The 19,352-nt window shown below is 36.0% G+C and overlaps 1 protein-coding gene and 1 pseudogene across 1 annotated transcript; one reads left to right on the forward strand and one right to left on the reverse strand.

The window, feature by feature from the left end:
* Window positions 1–802: 802 nt before the first annotated feature.
* On the reverse strand, window positions 803–13,709 carry LOC118491570 (annotated as a pseudogene).
* A 3,086-nt stretch (window positions 13,710–16,795) lies between these two features.
* On the forward strand, window positions 16,796–17,713 carry LOC110933753. The gene has a single exon (XM_022176960.1). The coding sequence runs from the start codon at window positions 16,796–16,798 to the stop codon at window positions 17,711–17,713; it is 918 nt and encodes a 305-aa protein (XP_022032652.1).
* Window positions 17,714–19,352: the final 1,639 nt, after the last annotated feature.

Consider the following 19,352-nt stretch of genomic DNA (forward strand, 5'->3'; position numbering starts at 1 on the left):
AAGTGTTTTCTAGCCATTGCGTTTTAGAAAAACACATTTTTGAAGTGTTTTTGGTGCATTGCGTTTTAGGTAAAACACATTTTTATGTGTTTTCAGTCCATTGTGTTTTAGAAAGTATACTTTCTTTTGTGTTTTTAGGCTATTGTGTTTTAGAAATAACACATTTCTTTGTGTTTTCTGGCCATTGCATTATACAAATAAGACATTTCTTTGTGTTTTTGGTGCATTGCGTTCTAGAAAAATGTCATTTTTTAGGTTTTTTTTCCATTGCGTTTTACGCAACTGGGTTTTCAATTTTTTTTTTCGAAAATATAGCAATAGTATACTCGTTTTAAAGATAAAAAAACGCTCGTTTTTTGGTGCAATTTTTATAAAAAAATAATGTCGTATGAAAGAGTTATTAATGTTTAAAAAATGTGGGGGAATTGGAGGAGAGAGAAACTATTGGCTTAGATTGACTAGAATGTCCCTAAACAAACTCACGTGCCTCTTTTCTTCCCTTCAATTTCCATCATTTAATCTTAGCCCTTGATTAACTAAATGGATAGTCAAGATCACTTCCTAGCCTTCCTAGCCAAATAAACTTCCTATTGTATCTCCACCTTACACATGGTTACCAATTTTATGGGTTTTTGTTTAATAATTTCAAATCAAAATAAATTCTTATATAATATTTAAATCTTTTTAATTTAAAATTTAAATTTTATCTATAAATTATTGATACCCTCATTAAATGATATGTGTCCTAAATCAGGTTTCTTTTATTATATAGTATAGATTATTTTAAACACCAAATTATCGTTTAATTCATCCTCCCTTGTTTTTTGTATACTAAAATCGATCGGTTATTCACCATCTTTACAAGAGTCACCTCCATAGAAAAGTGAATGGAAGTCAAAAGCCACTAAAAAGTATAGAAACCATGTTTTCATTGATTATTGAAGCGATTGCCTTGGTGGGTCATTGGTCGGAAGGGTTTAAAGCCCGGATGACATCTTAAGGTCATCCGTAGTCATAAAGCCTTTTATGGGGCGTTATGCTACACGTGTCATGCCACGTCACACGGGGGCTTTATGGGGGCGTTATATCACTAGAGCCCGTAGTCATAAAGCCCCTACCCATCATTACCTAATTATTAATTTTCAATTTTATTACTTAATTATAAAAACCTTGCTTTATTTTGATTGGTCAAATTTTTGAAAACAACCCCCATCACCGCGCTATATGCATGGCGCCTTCCCCATTTTTTTGCCCCATAACGCCGCCCGTCACGGTGTGCTAGGCGTTATGGGGCGTTATGGCCCACATAAAGCCCCTCACGGCGCCCCATTACAGGTTGTCTAAAACAAAATATGGAATTGCTTTATCTTCTCGTGTGGAATTCCAATGTTAATAAAATATACAACCTTAAATAAATAATATGGAGTATGGAATACGTAATACCCGCCCCATCACCCGTTAATACATAAACTAAAACTATCCTTACCACACTTTCGGGAACCCCGGGTGGGGGCAAAGGCAGATTTCTTGGCGGAAGTCCACGTAGATGTAATCTCTTGTTAAACTGCCATTCTGCAATCTTTCATACGTTGACTCACCCTATGGAAAATTAACAACTTAAAACTATATTCCAATTGAAAAACACTAAGACCACATGCTTGAGGGAAAAAAACAAATCGACCCGCTAATAAGTAAATGTATTAGCAACTTACCTTCATGTTATAGAAACATCCATAGGTGTAATGAATGATAAACCTTTTGCCGGTTTCCAAGTCCGCTGGAGGCTGACAAATTGAAGTAAAAGTTTTAAGAATGCATTTAACTTTAGGGCCAATTAGGGGTGTTCAGAATTCGTTTCGAATTCGAAAAATTCGATTAAATTCGATTCGATTATCAAGAATTCGTTTCGATTATAAAAATTCGAATTCGAATTCGATTCAATTCGAGTCAAGTAAATCGAATACGAATTTATAATTTCAAATTCGATTCGATTCGAAATTCGAATAAAAATTATACATTTTATTTATTATTTTTATATATAATACATATATAACTTTTATTGGGCGACACTATAAATTATTTTCAAAATTTATTCCAAGTATTAAAATTACCCATTACCAAACCCACTACATTGCTCATAACTAAAACCTAAGTAGCAAATCTATCAATAGATTTCTAACCTTAAAAATATTAACTTGTAGTGGTTATTCCCGAATTCTCATTTTGAATGTTAGACTTATGATACTTTATTTGGAAATTTTTAATGTGATATCGTGCTTTATGGCTGCTTTAAAATTTATGTTTCGTTTTAATAGCTTTTATATGTTTTAAAAGAAACTTAATCAAATCGAATTTATTCGATTTCGATTCGAATTCGAATTTTTAATCGAATACGAATCGAATACGAACTGGGTTTTTTATTCGAATACGAATTCGAATCGAATTGGGTAGATTTTAATCGAATACGAATCGAATTCGAATTCAAAGAAAAATAAAAAATATTCGAATAATTCGATTCGAATAATTCAAAGATTCGATATTCGATTCGATGAACACCCCTAGGGCCAATACCCAAACCTAACATACTTTCTCATTTTGTAAGAAAAAGTCCCTCACCCCACTTTGGTATAATAAAGTCATCAAACTTGTTTTTAAATTAGTAGTTACCACTTGTAAACCACCGATCGGATTAATTTTGATGTAGTGATGTTACAGGGTATCCGTGCCAACAAAAAAATCACCTAGCTAACCGCATACGTGTGATGATTGTGCGAGTAACTAATGTTTACCATTAAGTTTATAGGTTTGTGTATATTAAACAAAAATCAAGGATTCTAAGAGACTAAGACCATGAGGTGTATCCTGATATTTGGGGTGTTAATGATGACATGACATGTTAACCAGCATTGCACACCACTCCCTCGTGTTAAGGGGCATGTTAACCGATTGTTAATAGATCGAATTAATTATTCTTTTCTTTTAAACCAAAAATCACTAAAAAAATAGGCTTAGATGGAGTTAACGAGATTAAACTATTTCCTTGGAGTGAGGCATAGTGAAATGGGGAAAATTGAATGATGTAGCACGCAAGTGAAGTTAAGGAGTGTTAAAGTATACCCCGGGGCCTAATGTACAAAACTGGGTTGAGGAACATTTTGTGCGAAATGAGAACAGTTAGGTTTTTGTGGTACTAAACGTTAATTTTAATAATAGTTAAGTTAGACTCATGAATCATGATAAATACAAAACTATCAGTAGAGGTATATTAGATGCATATACCTGGAGCATAAAATCTTTCTGAAGAATGTGCCGTACACCATGCAAAGCAGAGGCCACAGCATATGCATACCTGACATAAACGCCAAAAGTAAAATCAAAATTGTATACTAATTAAGTAGACAATACGCAAAAGGGTAAATGATCTTTATGAACTCTAACTCACATTTCTAGCACCCATCCAAAAGATTTATCAGTCTCAGGATCATCCTTCATTCTTAAAGAAACATTCATCCAAGAGGGAGCAATTTTTTTAAGTAGATCCTGGATAAATTCAACTTATGAGCGGTTGATTCAAGATACGTATCTTTAATATCTAACATGCCAAATGCGTAAAATCAAAATATTTAGCTAAAAAGGAATTAAACAGATTGAAAATTTTGCCCAAGAGTATTATAGAAATAACATAACTTTTGTAGGGTGGAGATACAATAGGAAGTTTATTTGGCTAGAAAGGATAGGAAGTGATCTTGACCATTCATTAAGTTAATCAAGGGCTAAGATTAAATCAGGGAAATTGAAAAGAATAAAAGAGGCGCGTGAGTTTGTTCAAGGGCATTCTAGTCAATCCAAGCCAATAGTTTCTCTCTCCTCCAATTCCCCCCCATTTTTTAAACGTTAATAACTCTTTCATACGACATTATTTTTTTATAAAAATTGCACCAAAAAAACGAGCGTTTTTTTTTCTTTAAAACGAGTATACTATTGCTATATTTTAAAAAAAAAAATTAAAACCCAGTTGCGTAAAACGCAATAGAAAAACCACCAGTTACGTAAAACGCAATGAAAAAAAAAAAAACCTAAAAAATGACATTTTTCTAAAACGCAATGCACCAAAAACACAAAGAAATGACTTATTTGTAAAACGCAATGGCCAGAAAACACACAGAAATGTCTTATTTGTAAAACGCAATGGCCAGAAAACACATAAAAATGTGTTCTACCTAAAACGCAATGCACCAAAAACACAAAGAAATGACTTATTTGTAAAACGCAATGGCCAGAAAACACACAGAAATGTCTTATTTGTAAAACGCAATGGCCAGAAAACACATAAAAATGTGTTTTACCTAAAACGCAATGCACCAAAAACACAAAGAAATGTCTTATATGTAAAACGCAATGGCCAGAAAACACTTAAAAATGACTCATTCTAAAACGCAATGGACTGAAAACACCTAAAAAATGTGTCACTGTGAACTGTCTGAATTGTCTACGAATTACTCTGCCCCTTGGACCCCGCCAGGGGCTGCCGCCCCTGGGACCCCGCTACCGGGGGCTGCCGCCCCCGGACCCCCGCAAAGATTGTAAAACGCAATGACTAAATCAAAAACCCAGATCATGAAAATGAAATTAAAGAATTTCTTACATGGATCGAAGCCGATTTCTTCATCAATTGACAAATTTTGAATGATAGAAACACTTATCAACGCTCGAATCGAACGAATCGAGTGATTATCTCCAAAATCACCGGAAAAAACGAGATTTTTTTATGAAATTAAACTGGGTTTTCTTCAAAAAAAAGCTAAAGAACACGTTGATCGGGTTCTGAATCATTGATTGGTGATGAAAATCGCACTATAATGTAGTGATTATTGAGATAGAAAGTGAAGAAATAGTTGAAGATGGTGGGTTTTGAAAATGGTGGGTTTTTGAATTTACTGGGTTTTGAAAAAGGAAGAAGAAGGAGTTGGATTGACTAAAATACCCTTTCTCTTTATTTTAAAATTTGCCACATGTCATAATCCTATGGCTTCCTATCCTTCCTAGCGAAAATTAACTTCCTATTTGATCTTTTCCCAACTTTTGTAATATTTAACATGCTAAATTTAACAAAAAAAAAAAAAAAAAAAAAAACCATATTATTTACCCATTGTGCAATCACTACAGTTATATAAATATCATTTCAACGAGTTTGAGGGATGCAGTCGATGACAACTATTTTAGTAGTACCTTTCTTATAATAACAGGAGAATTACCAATTGGGTCTACATTGGTTACAGGCCCATTCTCCTTAGGAAAATATTTTCTAATTATTTTTTCGTTATCAGCAGGCTCGATGTAGGAAAATGGGAATCCAGCAGGAAATTCTCCACGGGCCTAATTAGGCAGTGGATTTACAAATATGTGGTCAGGCTCTGCCATCAATATGTATCTGCAAAGGAACAAAATAGTCGTTAAATTTTGTTGATGTTGGATCAGTTCTGTTTAAACATAATGGAAAACACGAATAATACCTGTTACAGCAGATAACCCAGCAGAGAATCCAGTCAGGGATGCAGCCATCGAGTTAGTCATGATTGTTAGAATGATCTGGTTCCTCCTTAGGGTGTAAGTTATGATGGTGATGAAACCGAAACTAGGGTGAGAATCGGTTATGGGGAGAGAGCCGAATTCTTTGATGTTATGAGGGTTGTGATTGTGTAATGTGTGTAACCCTTTAACTCTCTAATAAGCCCCTTATTTATACACCCAAGAGGAAACCCAATTAGTTAATAAGGGTAATATGGTCCATCAACAATTACCAACTAATTATTAATAGGTTAATAAATATATTTTGATCTAATATAATATAAATGATTATATAGGCTACAAGATTAAATATTACATTTATATATTTAATCTCACATTCTCCCACTTAGCCAAGTAATCATTTATCATGAGTATTAGGTAAGCCTGGCCAGGAGTTAACACTCATTTTAGCTTTAAACCAAGAACTATAGTAGAGAAATACAGCCGTTGAATCATCATTCGACTCAGGACCCCCATTAGTCATACTATAGCCTCAATTTAAAACCTAATAGTTACGATCAAAATATGTATAAGCCCTTTAGCGTCTGATTTGTATTTATATTTGTCTATATGTCATTACACCGGCAGAACATATGTTAGAGACATACAAAATCAAACTGAGGAAATTTTATTAATTAAAACATAAGGTAGTACAATATGCCATTAAACAAGGTCTTTAGTAAGTCCCATATTCGATACATGTTCTTCGAAAACTTTAGGTGGGAGACCTTTAGTCATCGGATCCGCTAGCATATCTTTAGTACTAATATACTCAATACAAAGATTATTTTCCTCAACTCGTTCACGTACGAACAAGTACTTTGTATCGAGATATAAACCAGCTCCAGTCGAACTGTTACTGTTCGAGAAACTAACGGCAGCTGAGTTATCACAGTAAAGCTTCAATGGTCTAGAAATGGAATTAACGATTTTGAGTCCAGTGATCAGATTTCTAAGCAACATTCCATGACAGGTTGCGTTGTAAACAGCAATGTATTCTGCCATCATTGTGGAAGTTGTAGTTAACTGTTGTTTATGACTCTTCCATGAGATAGGTCCGCCTGCTAACATAAAGATGTAGCCCGAAGTGGATTTCTTGTCATCTTTGCACTTGGCAAAGTCAGAATCAGAATAACCTACCACTTCTAAGTGATCACTTCTTCTATAAGTCAGTTTATAGTCTTTCATCCCTTGCAGATATCTGAGGACCTTCTTAGCTGCTTTCCAGTGATCTAGGCCAGGATTAGTCTGATAACGGCCTAGCATTCCAGCAATATAAGCGATATCTGGGCGAGTACAGACTTGAGCATACATCAGGCTCCCGACTACTGACGCGTAAGGTATCTGGCTCATTTGCTCCTTTTCAACCTCTGTTGTCGGACACTGGAATGAACCGAAAACATCTCCCTTAACTACTGGAGCGACGGAGGGTTTGCACTGTTGCATGTTGTAACGTGTAAGGACACGATCTATGTAAGTCTTTTGAGACAATCCTAAGATCCCTTTGTGTCTATCTCGGTGAATTTCGATGCCAATGACGTAAGAAGCATCTCCGAGATCCTTCATGTCGAAGTTATGCGAGAGTAACCGCTTCGACTCATGCAACATGTCTAAACTATTACTTGCCAATAGAATGTCATCTACGTAAAGGACAAGTATAGTAAAGTTACTCCCACTCATCTTGAGGTAGGTGCATTGATCCACTTGATTCTTCATAAAACCTTGCCTCTTCATGACTTCATCAAACTTGAGATACCATTGACGTGATGCTTGTTTTAACCCATAAATGGATTTCTTCAACTTACAGACTAGATGCTCCTGACCTTCAGGTTTAAAGCCTTCAGGTTGTTTCATGTAAACATCTTCGTCTAAGTCTCCGTTAAGGAAAGCAGTTTTGACGTCCATCTGATGCAGCTCTAAATCAAAATGAGCTACTAGGGCCATAACGATCCTTAATGAATCTTTACGAGAGACAGGTGAAAACGTCTCTTGATAATCAATTCCCTCTTTCTGAGTGTAGCCCTTTGCAACCAATCTTGCTTTGTAGCGTTCAACGTTCCCATTCGGATCTAGTTTTGTTTTGAACACCCATTTACAACCTACAGGTTTGACACCGTTGGGTAATTCTACCAAATCCCAAACGTCATTTTTCTTCATGGATTCAAGCTCATCAATCATTGCTTTGTTCCATTCAGAAGACTGATCACTGCTAATGGCTTCATTATAAGAGATAGGATCATTGAGCTTTCCAGCATCCATTTCAGTCAGGTAGGTAATATAATCATCCCAATTAGTAGGCCGTTTTTGCCTAGATGACCTCCTGAGCTGATTTTCGGGTTGAGCGTTGTCTTGGTTTTGAGCGTTTGATGTGCCTTCGTTATGAGGTATAATGGGTTCTGGTTGTGGAGTTGGAGTTTGTGCAGTGGCTTCAGGTGCAGTTGCATGTGGTACAAGAGGAGTAAACGGAGTAATGGTAAGCGACGAGTCTCTCCCCCCCGCGTCTTGTACTTCTTGCAATTCTTCGTAAGGGTTGGTACTGCTCCCACTGACCTTGAAATCCTCCAGGAACGCAGCACGCTTGGTTTCAACAATACGGGTGACATGGGAAGGACAATAGAAACGATAACCCTTTGAATGATCAGGATACCCGATAAAGAAGCAGGTAACTGTTTTAGGGTCAAGTTTCCTTAGGAAAGGATTATATAATTTTGCTTCAGCAATGCAGCCCCATACTTTCATATATTTAAGACTCGGTTTCCTTCCTGTCCAAAGTTCATAAGGAGTTTTAGGGACAGACTTAGAAGGAACTCTATTGAGTATATGAACAGCTGCTTTTAACGCTTCAGTCCAGAGGAATAATGGTAAATTAGTGTTGGCTAACATACTGCGCACCATGTTCATAAGGGTACGATTTCTTCGTTCAGCGACACCATTCTGCTGAGGTGTACCAGGCATGGTGTATTGGTTCACAATCCCCTGGCCCTTACAAAACTCATAAAATGGACCAGGAGCTTGACCCACATCAGTATGTCTTCCATAATATTCACCGCCTCTGTCTGATCTCACAACTTTAATCTGACGATCTAATTGCTTTTCAACTTCAGCTTTATAATCTTTAAAAGTTGTAAGAGATTCAGACTTTTCCTTTATAAGATACAAGTACATGTAACGAGAATAATCATCAATGAAAGTGATAAATGAAGTATGTCCTGTGATGCCAGCGATTTGATAGGGACCACTAATGTCAGTGTGAATGAGTTCTAATAAATTAGAGCTCCTAGTGGCACCTTTCTTATTCGCTGATGTCATTTTGCCTTTAAGACATTTGACACATGTTCCAAAATCGGTGAAATCGAGAGGAGGTAAGACTTCATCCTTTACGAGACGATTTAATCGTTCTCTTGAGATGTGGCCTAAACGTTGATGCCACAACATAGATGAAGTCTCTAAGTCTCGAATTTGTTTCTTTTCTATCTTTGTGAGTGATTCATTAATATTATATGACAACAAAGATTTGGAAAAATTATCATCTAGTTCTAATCTATAGAGACCACCATCCAGAATGCCAGTACCATAAACAACGGAATCGTAGAGAATAGAGAGTTTGCGATGACCATGAGAAACGACAAAACCGTCCATGTCTAACTTTGGTCCTGATACAAGGTTCCGAGTTACCTCAGGAACATATAAGGTATCATAAAGTTTAATACATAAACCAGTTTTCAAAAATAATTGTAATGTTCCTATGGCCTTCACTTCTAATTCCCGATCATCCCCAACTTTAAGTGTTCTTTGGTTTCTTCCCAGCTTCCGGATTGTAAGGAATCCCTGAAGTGAATTGGTTACATGAACCATAGAACCAGAATCAAACCACCAAGAATTAGCAGGAACATTTAAATTAAAGGACTCAAGTATCATGAAAAAATCGTTACCTTTCTTAGCCAGCCACTCCTTAAAGTCAGGGCATTCCTTTTGCTTATGTCCTGTTTTCTTACAGAACTTGCAATAGGGTTTGCCTAAGGAGTTCTTAGAGCTGGAAGGTGCACTTGTATTAGGATTTGGATTTGGCTTTTGAACCTTAGAAGCATCCTTTCTTTGATAAGAGTTCTTCCTCTTCTTTGAGCTGGAAGTGGTGAAGTTAGCAACATCAGTAGTGCGATCCATCTTCATACGCTCTTCCTCCTGCACGCACATAGCGATCAGCTCACTCATCGTCCATTTGTCCTTCTGAGTGTTGTAATTGATCTTGAAAGCTTCATAGGACGAAGGAAGCGAAGTGATGATGAAGTGAACGAGAAAACCATCACTGATTTCCATCTCTAGGCCCTTCAGCTTATTGGCCATATCATGCATCATCATGATGTGTTCGCGAATGCCGCTCCTCCCATCATACTTAGTTGTCACCAGCTTGAGGATAAGAGTGCTAGCGTGTGCTTTTGATGTTCCCTTGAATTGATCCTCCACAGAAGCCAGATAGGTTTTAGCATTTTCAGAATCAGGAATGGCCCCTCTGATTGAGTTATGAATGGATTGCTTCATGAACATGAGAGACATGCGGTTACACCTAGTCCATTTATCATGGACTATCTGCTCAGCAGCAGTACTTGTAGCGGTAAGGTCCGCTGGCTTATTCTCTCTTAGAGCATAATCAAAGTCTAGCAATCCTAGAGTAAGCATGAGGGCATCCTTCCATTCAGCAAAGTTATCACCAGTCAAAGGTGGAATCCCGCAATTGGGTGCTGGTAGTGGAAATAAGATGAGCAAGTTATGATACAAAAGAAGAAATCCTAACGTGATCTAATGGGCTTGTTACACTAAGGCAGGCATAAATAATGACCATTATAATTATGAAGCTGTGATAATGTCCATTACTAACATCAAAATAATAGACTTAGTAAAATTCTACTTAAACGAAGACAAATCAGCTTTGGCCAGAAGTGTAATCATTTAAGTATGTGTGCAAAGCAATCATGACAAATCAGCTTTGGCCAGAAATGAGATAATCACTTTAGTTATGCACTTGTCAAGCATGCTAAACATAAATGAATTAAATCAGCTTTGGCCAGAATTAAGACATTTCACGTTTGTAATGCATACTTAACATAGCCTTTTATAATACTTGAACAATAAATAGATGTATTAAATCAGCTTTGGCCAGAATTAATACATCAGAAGCTCATCCAAGTTAAGCTATTTTGGTTTTGTAAAAAGTTATCTGATTCTGATTAATGAATTAAGTATTAACAAAACCAAGTATTTAATAGCAAACCACCTGTTAGCGCGGATCGAACTAACAGCTTAAGTTTTGAGATTTCGAGTCATGGTCTCGAGTCGCAACCTTAGTCTCGAGTTGTGCTGTTATGGTTTCGAGTCGCAACCTTAGTCTCGAGTTATGCTGTTATGGTTTCGAGTCGCAACCTTAGTCTCGAGTTATGCTGTTATGGTTTCGAGTCGCAACCTTAGTCTCGACTAATCACGTTATGGTTGCGAGTCGCAACCTTAGTCTCGACTAATCACGTTATGGTTGCGAGTCGCAACCTTAGTCTCGACTAATCACGTTATGGTTGCGAGTCGCAACCTCATGGTTTCGATCAATCACGTTATGGTTGCGAGTCGCAACCCCATGGTCTCGAGTAGCAACCTCATGGTTGCGAGTAGCAACCTCATGGTTGCGAGTAGCAACCTCGTTAACAGCTGTTTTGTGATAATAACTGAAAACTCGAAATTTAAGGGATTGTGGGATAATGTTTCCTGTTTTAATGCTGATCTAAACTTATCAAAAGATTTCGTAATAATAACTGATTATCTTTTTAACAGTTTTCGAAATTTTATTAGATAAAAATAAGATCAAAACAGTAAAAAACACCCACTAATCCAAATTAGATTCCAAAATTTATGGAATTTTTCGAATTTTCTTAGAACATTATGATGAACCCTAAAAAATTTAAAGCATAATTCTGGGATCCGAAATCAAAATTTTAAGATTTCAGTTAACAGATTTCGAATATTATTATCCCATTAAGATTTCGAGTCAATTTATCAATCAATTATCTCCCGAAAACAGGGATTTCGGTAACAGGACTCGAAACAGTTTTGATTCTTATGAACTTTCAAAAAAACAGTTTTCCAGATTTTTGATCCCAGAATAATGGATACAAAACTAGAACTGATTAATCAACATATGCTCTGATACCACATGTTGGATCAGTTCTGTTTAAACATAATGGAAAACATGAATAATACCTGTTACAGCAGATAACCCAGCAGAGAATCCAGTCAGGGATGCAGCCATCGAGTTAGTCATGATTGTTAGAATGATCTGGTTCCTCCTTAGGGTGTAAGTTATGATGGTGATGAAACCGAAACTAGGGTGAGAATCGGTTATGGGGAGAGAGCCGAATTCTTTGATGTTATGAGGGTTGTGATTGTGTAATGTGTGTAACCCTTTAACTCTCTAATAAGCCCCTTATTTATACACCCAAGAGGAAACCCAATTAGTTAATAAGGGTAATATGGTCCATCAACAATTACCAACTAATTATTAATAGGTTAATAAATATATTTTGATCTAATATAATATAAATGATTATATAGGCTACAAGATTAAATATTACATTTATATATTTAATCTCACAGTTGAACAAAATAAGAGTTAGGAATACGTGATTGGCGAAAGAATGCTAACTCCTCTTCAATTGTAGCGCTCTCCAGCCATTGCACAAAGACCCAAGGTCTATTTAAAACTATGTACCCCTGTATACTCCATGTCAAAAAAGCAAAGAATTATAATTCTAGACAATTTTGCGGGACGTATTCCACAGACAAAGTAACTCGAAGGAGATAGAATCTTTTATAAAAAAAAAAAAAAAAAAATTGTATGAACCGAACAAACATGCTAGAAATTGGGGATCTACACATGTTTGATTTTATGAAAGTAGCACTGTATCAAGCTACCTTTGTCCCATGAAAATCACTATGGTCAACTAGTCACACATTCTAAGTGTTTAACTATTAACCTTTAATAATTACATGTTTGACTTAGTTAGTGCAGGGCATATTCCAGTAAGTTTACACATAGAAGGTTGAGAGTGGTATCTAACATAGGGACTCCCACGCCCTACTTTACATAGATATTTAGACGTTGTAGTGTTCATTTACTTATTTAATTTATTGTTACTTGTTGGTTTTATCATTTCTGTTTATAATCAATATATATTTGCCTAAGTTCTATAAAGACATAATAAGAAGAATCATATTCATATAGACTTGTACCAAGATCATTACTTCATTGTGATAGCAGTGGATGTATGTATAAAGTTGTCATGCAAGAAAATATGCATGGATATCCCGAAATGAGACAGTGAGAGTAGCATTAACTAGAGGTTGCAATTTCGTTGATCATTTGTTTATAAACGTGTTCATTTAGTTTATGTTTGATCTCGGACAGGTAAAATAAAAAAACAAGAGCTAAATTCTAAAATGGAAACAGGTTAATTGTCGCCCAGATTTTATGTTTTATCCATAGAACCTTTAAAATGTTTATTGAGAAAAAAAGATTATCATTGAAAAAAATACGTAATCATATATGACACGCATATGTTCATAGAAACTTATAAAAAACAACCCAAGCAAACTCGACTTGCTTTAACCCCTTACCGACCCATACATTTTACTACCTCTAGTAAGAACTTTCCTACACGAAAATAAATATTATAAATGGATGGAAAAAGAATAAGGATTCGGTCTTACTCGATCCAAACCAGATGGAAGGGGGTCAACAACAAAGGTTGGAATCTCATCCATCAAATTATCGGGTTCGCCCGAATGCAGAATCCTAGTGAATTTACCCATATCTGATCCAACCTTATCTTTTGTTTTTTTATACCAATAATACATGATTCGGCATTGCCATTTGATATAAGGAGTATCTATAGCTGTCAGTGCACATGGAATAACGACTTGGTACCTCTTGCTTGTTTCATATTATCATGCATCTCAACAATAGGATCATTCGATAACCCTAGAGAATTCACAATTTTGTAGTGAACTGCCAATGTTAATAAATTGTATGTTGCAAAAAATGACCCAATAGCCAAAAGAACAAGAAACAATGTTGATAAACTGAAATGTTTCCGTGCCATTTTAGCCTCTATTACACAAACATGATCCTTTACATTACCACTTCAGGTGATCTAGAATTCATGTACGTATGACCCCTTAATCTGTATTAGAACAAAGTAGTATTTATCCACCACTCACAAATCAATCTGCATAGACACAATCAAAGTCAATGTATATGTTAGTCACCCAGTTGACTTTATATCATACAGATACATAAACAAGCCAAAACATTAAAATATGATATCCATACAATTAGATATGACTACAAAGTAATACATTAGTTTGATTCAAGCCCCGTAACGCAATCAGACAAAAATGGACTTAAAGGAGAGTGAATGTATACAACAAACAAAATATAAATTTGCCACCGGGTTAATCTTTATTCCCGAGTGAGAATTTACAACCGAGGTACCAAGTATTTGAGCCGAGTAAAATCTTTAGATAGTGTTCGTTTTATAAAATGGAATGAAATCAGAAGGAAATTGGAATGTAGATTTCATTTTTACACTCTTCGTATCAACAAAAGTATAAATTAGAATTGAATCAAAACCCCTAGATATCCTTCAAATAGTGATTTCAAGTGATTTTGATTCAATTTCAATTCCTTTTTTTCACATACACATTACCAAACAAGCATCATCTCACATATCCATAGTAAAATGTATCTTTTGAATTTATTATTTGTTATTTTAATATTCATAATAATATCACATTAAACTAGCATCCTGTCACAAATCTAAATGTTAGAGTAAAATATCTTTTATTTAGATTTTTATTATCTTAGTGTTCTACGTAAAATATATTTTATTTAAATTATTATTATTATTATTATTATTATTTGATATTATATTTATTTTTTTAGCATATGTTATTGTTCTTTTATAACTTTAAAGATACTATGCTTTATAGACTCTCAAGTAGTGAAGTATATCATTACGACGTGCTTATTTCATCTATATCTTGGTATAAACTTTGTTCAAAACTAATTTGTGAATGATAATATACAAGTAGTCGAAGCACAACATACATGCCATCAAAACTGTCTCAAGGCTTAGTTTTTTTTATAAAGTAACGCCATTTACCTTTTTCTTCATTTTAATACCATAATATAACGCGTTACAAAATTTCATATATACAGCTGCAATGTGTTTATTTTTATCCACGTTTCTATAAAAAAAAGTTTTGTTTGAACGGGTCAAACATAATTGATTTTTTTATTTACGGTGATGAACCGAAATGATATCGTCCACACAACGTCGCTATCGGTACCAGTATTCGTTTTTATGGTTTAATCGACATTCTTCTAGTATTAATTTCACTGAAAACGGAGTTGCATTCTCAATAGAGTAATTTTTGGTATTGTAAGCTATATCAAGTATCGGTTCCGTACCTGTTTCATGACGAATTAAACCAATATCGCCTGAACAACAACGCTATCGGTATTCGTTTTTTTATCTATATAAAATACGTGTCAATTTCCCATTTATATGTTTGATTAAAAGGTAATTTTTCCACCGCAACGCCCATCATGTAGTGCCCCACTCCGCCATAATGTATCAATACCTTCTGGGCATGCTATGTGTATATTTTTTGCATTGCAGTAAGGTCATTTTTCCACCACAACGCACGTGGACATCTGCAGGGGCGTAGCTTTCAGGGGGCCGGGGAGCGCCCGACCCCCCAAACTTTTCACTCAGTAGTGTTATGTATTTATGTTTTTTATAGAATTTTTTAGGTATATACGTTTTTGACCCCCCGGTTTTATAAAAAAATTTACTTGTATAGAATTTTTAGGTTCGGTGACTTCCGAACCCCGATGGAAATTTTCAAGATTCACCACTGGACACCTGCTAGTATATTTGTAAACTTTACTTTTCGAAAATGATATTTTATATACCAGATTACTAAGTCTTGTGTGCAAGGTTTTAAAATAGTCTTTTTTAGTTATAATCATCATTAGTTTACAAATGAGATGACAACTTCTGTACTTAGTATTTTTCATACAAAGATACACACTTTACATATCAAATTTGCCATTTTCAGCATGTTGATCTATTTATCAACCTAAGGCATCAATATAACCATTAATAAGTTTATTCATGTTATTTTTAGGTTCCAACAAGCATCGAACAAGATTCACCATGCACTTTGTGAAATTGGGGTTTTTAAACATCCTTGAAAACCAACAGTTTTACACAACATACACACATTATTTGCCATTTTCAACATGTTGATCTATTTATCAACCTAAGGCATCGATATTGTTGGAAGTTTGGGTGTATGTGAATGAAAGTCTCAAAATGTAAAACACCTTGTCCCACATTGGTGTGGGAACAAAAGGAATGGTTGTTTATAAGGTAAAACATTTACCAAACAATTGTAGCCTTATGACATGTTTTACCATAAGTCCTACCCACGTGCGTGCAGGGGGGTGCAAAAATTGAGTTTCGGAACTGTAATTTGGTTGAACTCGTGTGTGCCCGCACGTCCTGCGGACACGGATGCAGCTCCAAAATTGGTTGAACTCGTGTGTGCCCACACGTCGTGCGGACACAGATGCAGCTCCAAAAACCTGGGCCCGCGTGAGGCGGTTTTTTGCACTGACTCGTAACTGTTATTCATTTTAATGATCATCATTATTTTTCAGTTTTTAACTGTTATGATTATTCCTTTTAATGATCATTATGTTTCAGTTTTAAACTGATGCAATAATTGCAATAATGACAATTATTCTGGTTTTAATTTGTTGCAATGATGATTAGAATTCAGTTATGGTTTTATGGCTATAAAACCAAACCAAACGAATCAGTTCAGACACACCAACAACATCTTCTTCTCTCTCAATCTCGATCTCTGTAGCATCTCCTATTTCATTTCAGGCAAGTGTTCAAGTCCGGCAGTGCGCTGTTGCTGCTTCGAACCGGCGTACCATGGGAACAAACCGCGAATCTGTTTAAGGGAATTGTGTCAAACACAAGCTCGGTTCACTGTTACTGTCACTTTTACTTTGTTTATTTTCGGTTGCAGATTCTTTTCGTGTTCAGATTAATAACAAACTTAAACAGATTATTTTACTAATTGTTCCTGCACTATGTTTCATTTAAGAATGGAATCCCAGCCCATGAACAGTGTTGTTTCTGCAATCATGATTTCTGCTGTTGTTGTCACAACCAGTTTGATTGCACCACTTCCTAATGCAGTCACATCGCATGCTAAGAAAACAGAGAAATTCACCGGTGTGAATTTCAAACAGTGGCAGCAAAAGATATTCTTTTATCTGACCACATTGAACCTAGCAAGGTTCTTGACTGAAACCATTCCCCATGTTGATGAAGGGGATATGGATGCTCAATCAGTGAGCGTTGTTCATGCTTGGAATCATTCGGATTTCTGGTGCCGCAATTATATTCTGAATGGTATGGTGGATACACTATACAATGTGTATTGCAAAGCCAAGACTGCCAAAGAATTATGGGAGTCTTTGGATCGCAAATACAAAACAGAAGATGCGGGCACTAAGAAGTTCGTGGTGGCTAAGTTCTTGGACTTTAAAATGATAGACTCTAAAATTTTCATTAGCCAAGTCCAAGAATTGCAAGTCATTTTTTATGATATTCATGCGGAAGGAATGGTGCTCAGCGGAACATTCCAAGTTACTGCTATGATTGAAAAGCTACCACCAAGCTGGGTTGATTTCAAGAATTATCTCAAGCATAAGCGAAAGGAAATAACCATTGAATTTCTTGTTGTTCGCCTTCGCATTGAAGAAGATAACAAAGTTGCTCTGAAAAGGATTGATAGTCCTGAAACAGCAAAGGCCAATGTTGTTGAACATGGACAATCTTCGAAGGAAGCAAGAACAGTGGAAAGGGTGGAAAGAAGGTTCATGGGAAACGCTCCAACCTTGGTCCTAAAGGGGGAGTTGGGAAGAAGAAGTTCTAAGGAACTTGCTACAATTGTCAAAAATAAGGCCATAAAGACAACGAATGCAAGCTTCCAAAGAAGGAAAATGCTCGACAAATGAATATGGTTCGTGAGATTGAGAACCTCGTTGCTATGATCATGGACCTCTCGATTTTGGTCATGGAAGTAAACTTGGTTGGGCAAAACCACAAGGATTGGTGGGTTGATACGGGGGCTACACGTCATGTGTGCTTTGATAAGAATTTGTTTAGCACCTACAAGGAGGTGACTAATGGAGAAATGGTTTTTATGGGAAATTCCGCCACGGCCGAGTTTTAGGAGGCGAGGGGAATGTGGTTTTGAAAATGACTTCTGGAAAGGAACTCACTTTGTCCAATGTGTTGTGTGTTCCAGAAATTCGTAAGAACCTTGTGTCGGGGTGACAATTGAATAAGTTTGGTTTCAAAATGGTGATTGAGTCGGACAAGGTCGTGTTGACCAAAAATGGTGTGTATGTTGGTAAGGGCTATGCCCTCAACGGTATGTTTAAACTAAACGTAATCGTTGTGAATGGAATGAAAGAAAACTCTACTAGTTATGCTTACTTGCTTGTGTCTTCTAATCTTTGGCATGGTAGACAAGGTCATGTTAATTTTAATTCCATTCGTCGTTTGATTAAACTTAATTGTATACCAACATTCTATATCGACTCAAATAATAAATGTGAAACTTGCGTAGAAGCAAAACAAACGAGATCGTCATTCAAAAAGGTTGAACGAATCACCGAACCCCTCGAGATGATCCACACGGATGTGTGTGATCTAAAAGCAATTCCTACTCGTGGTGGGAATATGTACTTCATCACGTTCGTTAATGATAGTACAAGGTATTGCTATGTGTACTTACTTAAGAGTAAGGACAAGGCTACTGATAAGTTTATCTTGTTCAAAGCCGAAGTTGAGAATCAACTAAATCAGAAAATCAAAATCATAAGGAGCGACCGAGGAGGTGAATATGCGTCGCAACCCCCGACCCCTTGCCCTAAGGGGCGGGCGGCCGCGAGCAGCACAGAGCCGGTGGTATCGGTGTTTACTAATTTGGCAGCGGAAATTAACATCAGGACCGTAGTTAGGAAATAGTTTATCAGAGTTAAAACACCACACTTTTATAAATAATAATTACATGGGAAAAACCCAAGTTTCCTTTATGATATGTTTATAGGGATAAACCCTAATTTATTGAAATAAAACTTCTTTCTTATTTAGGTAACTTTTATAGCCACTTTTCCAAGCCTTCGGTGCTCTCGAGCTGGCTTCTATTAGCTTCACATTAAGTTACCCGAAACACGTTTTAAAAACATTTTATCAGCAAGAAATACTGGCGAGTGCATCCCAGTTTAATCAAAATAAGATTTTATATCTTTACAGTATTGAGAGCGATTACAATGTTTTTATCTACCCAATTACCACCCACGGTACTGTCAATCCTGATTTGTGGTCATGCTACTACTCACAGTGTAGTAACAAGTAATGTATACAAAACCCCAACATACCGACAGTAATTGTAGAATACATAGACTCAATCAGTGTTATCATAATTTAAAACAATTGAGGTTTTGGTAAAACAGTTTGGTAGAAAAGGGGAATGACTCACTTTGTTGTTTTAGATAATACTACTGCTTTCTGGTGACTTCCTAGTTATAATCACTTTGCTGTTTTAGTAAGATAACCCAATTTACATTAGCCATACCCCCGAGACAG

This window comes from Helianthus annuus, chromosome 4 (assembly GCF_002127325.2).
Source record: "Helianthus annuus cultivar XRQ/B chromosome 4, HanXRQr2.0-SUNRISE, whole genome shotgun sequence".
NCBI classification, from domain to species: Eukaryota; Viridiplantae; Streptophyta; class Magnoliopsida; order Asterales; family Asteraceae; genus Helianthus; species Helianthus annuus.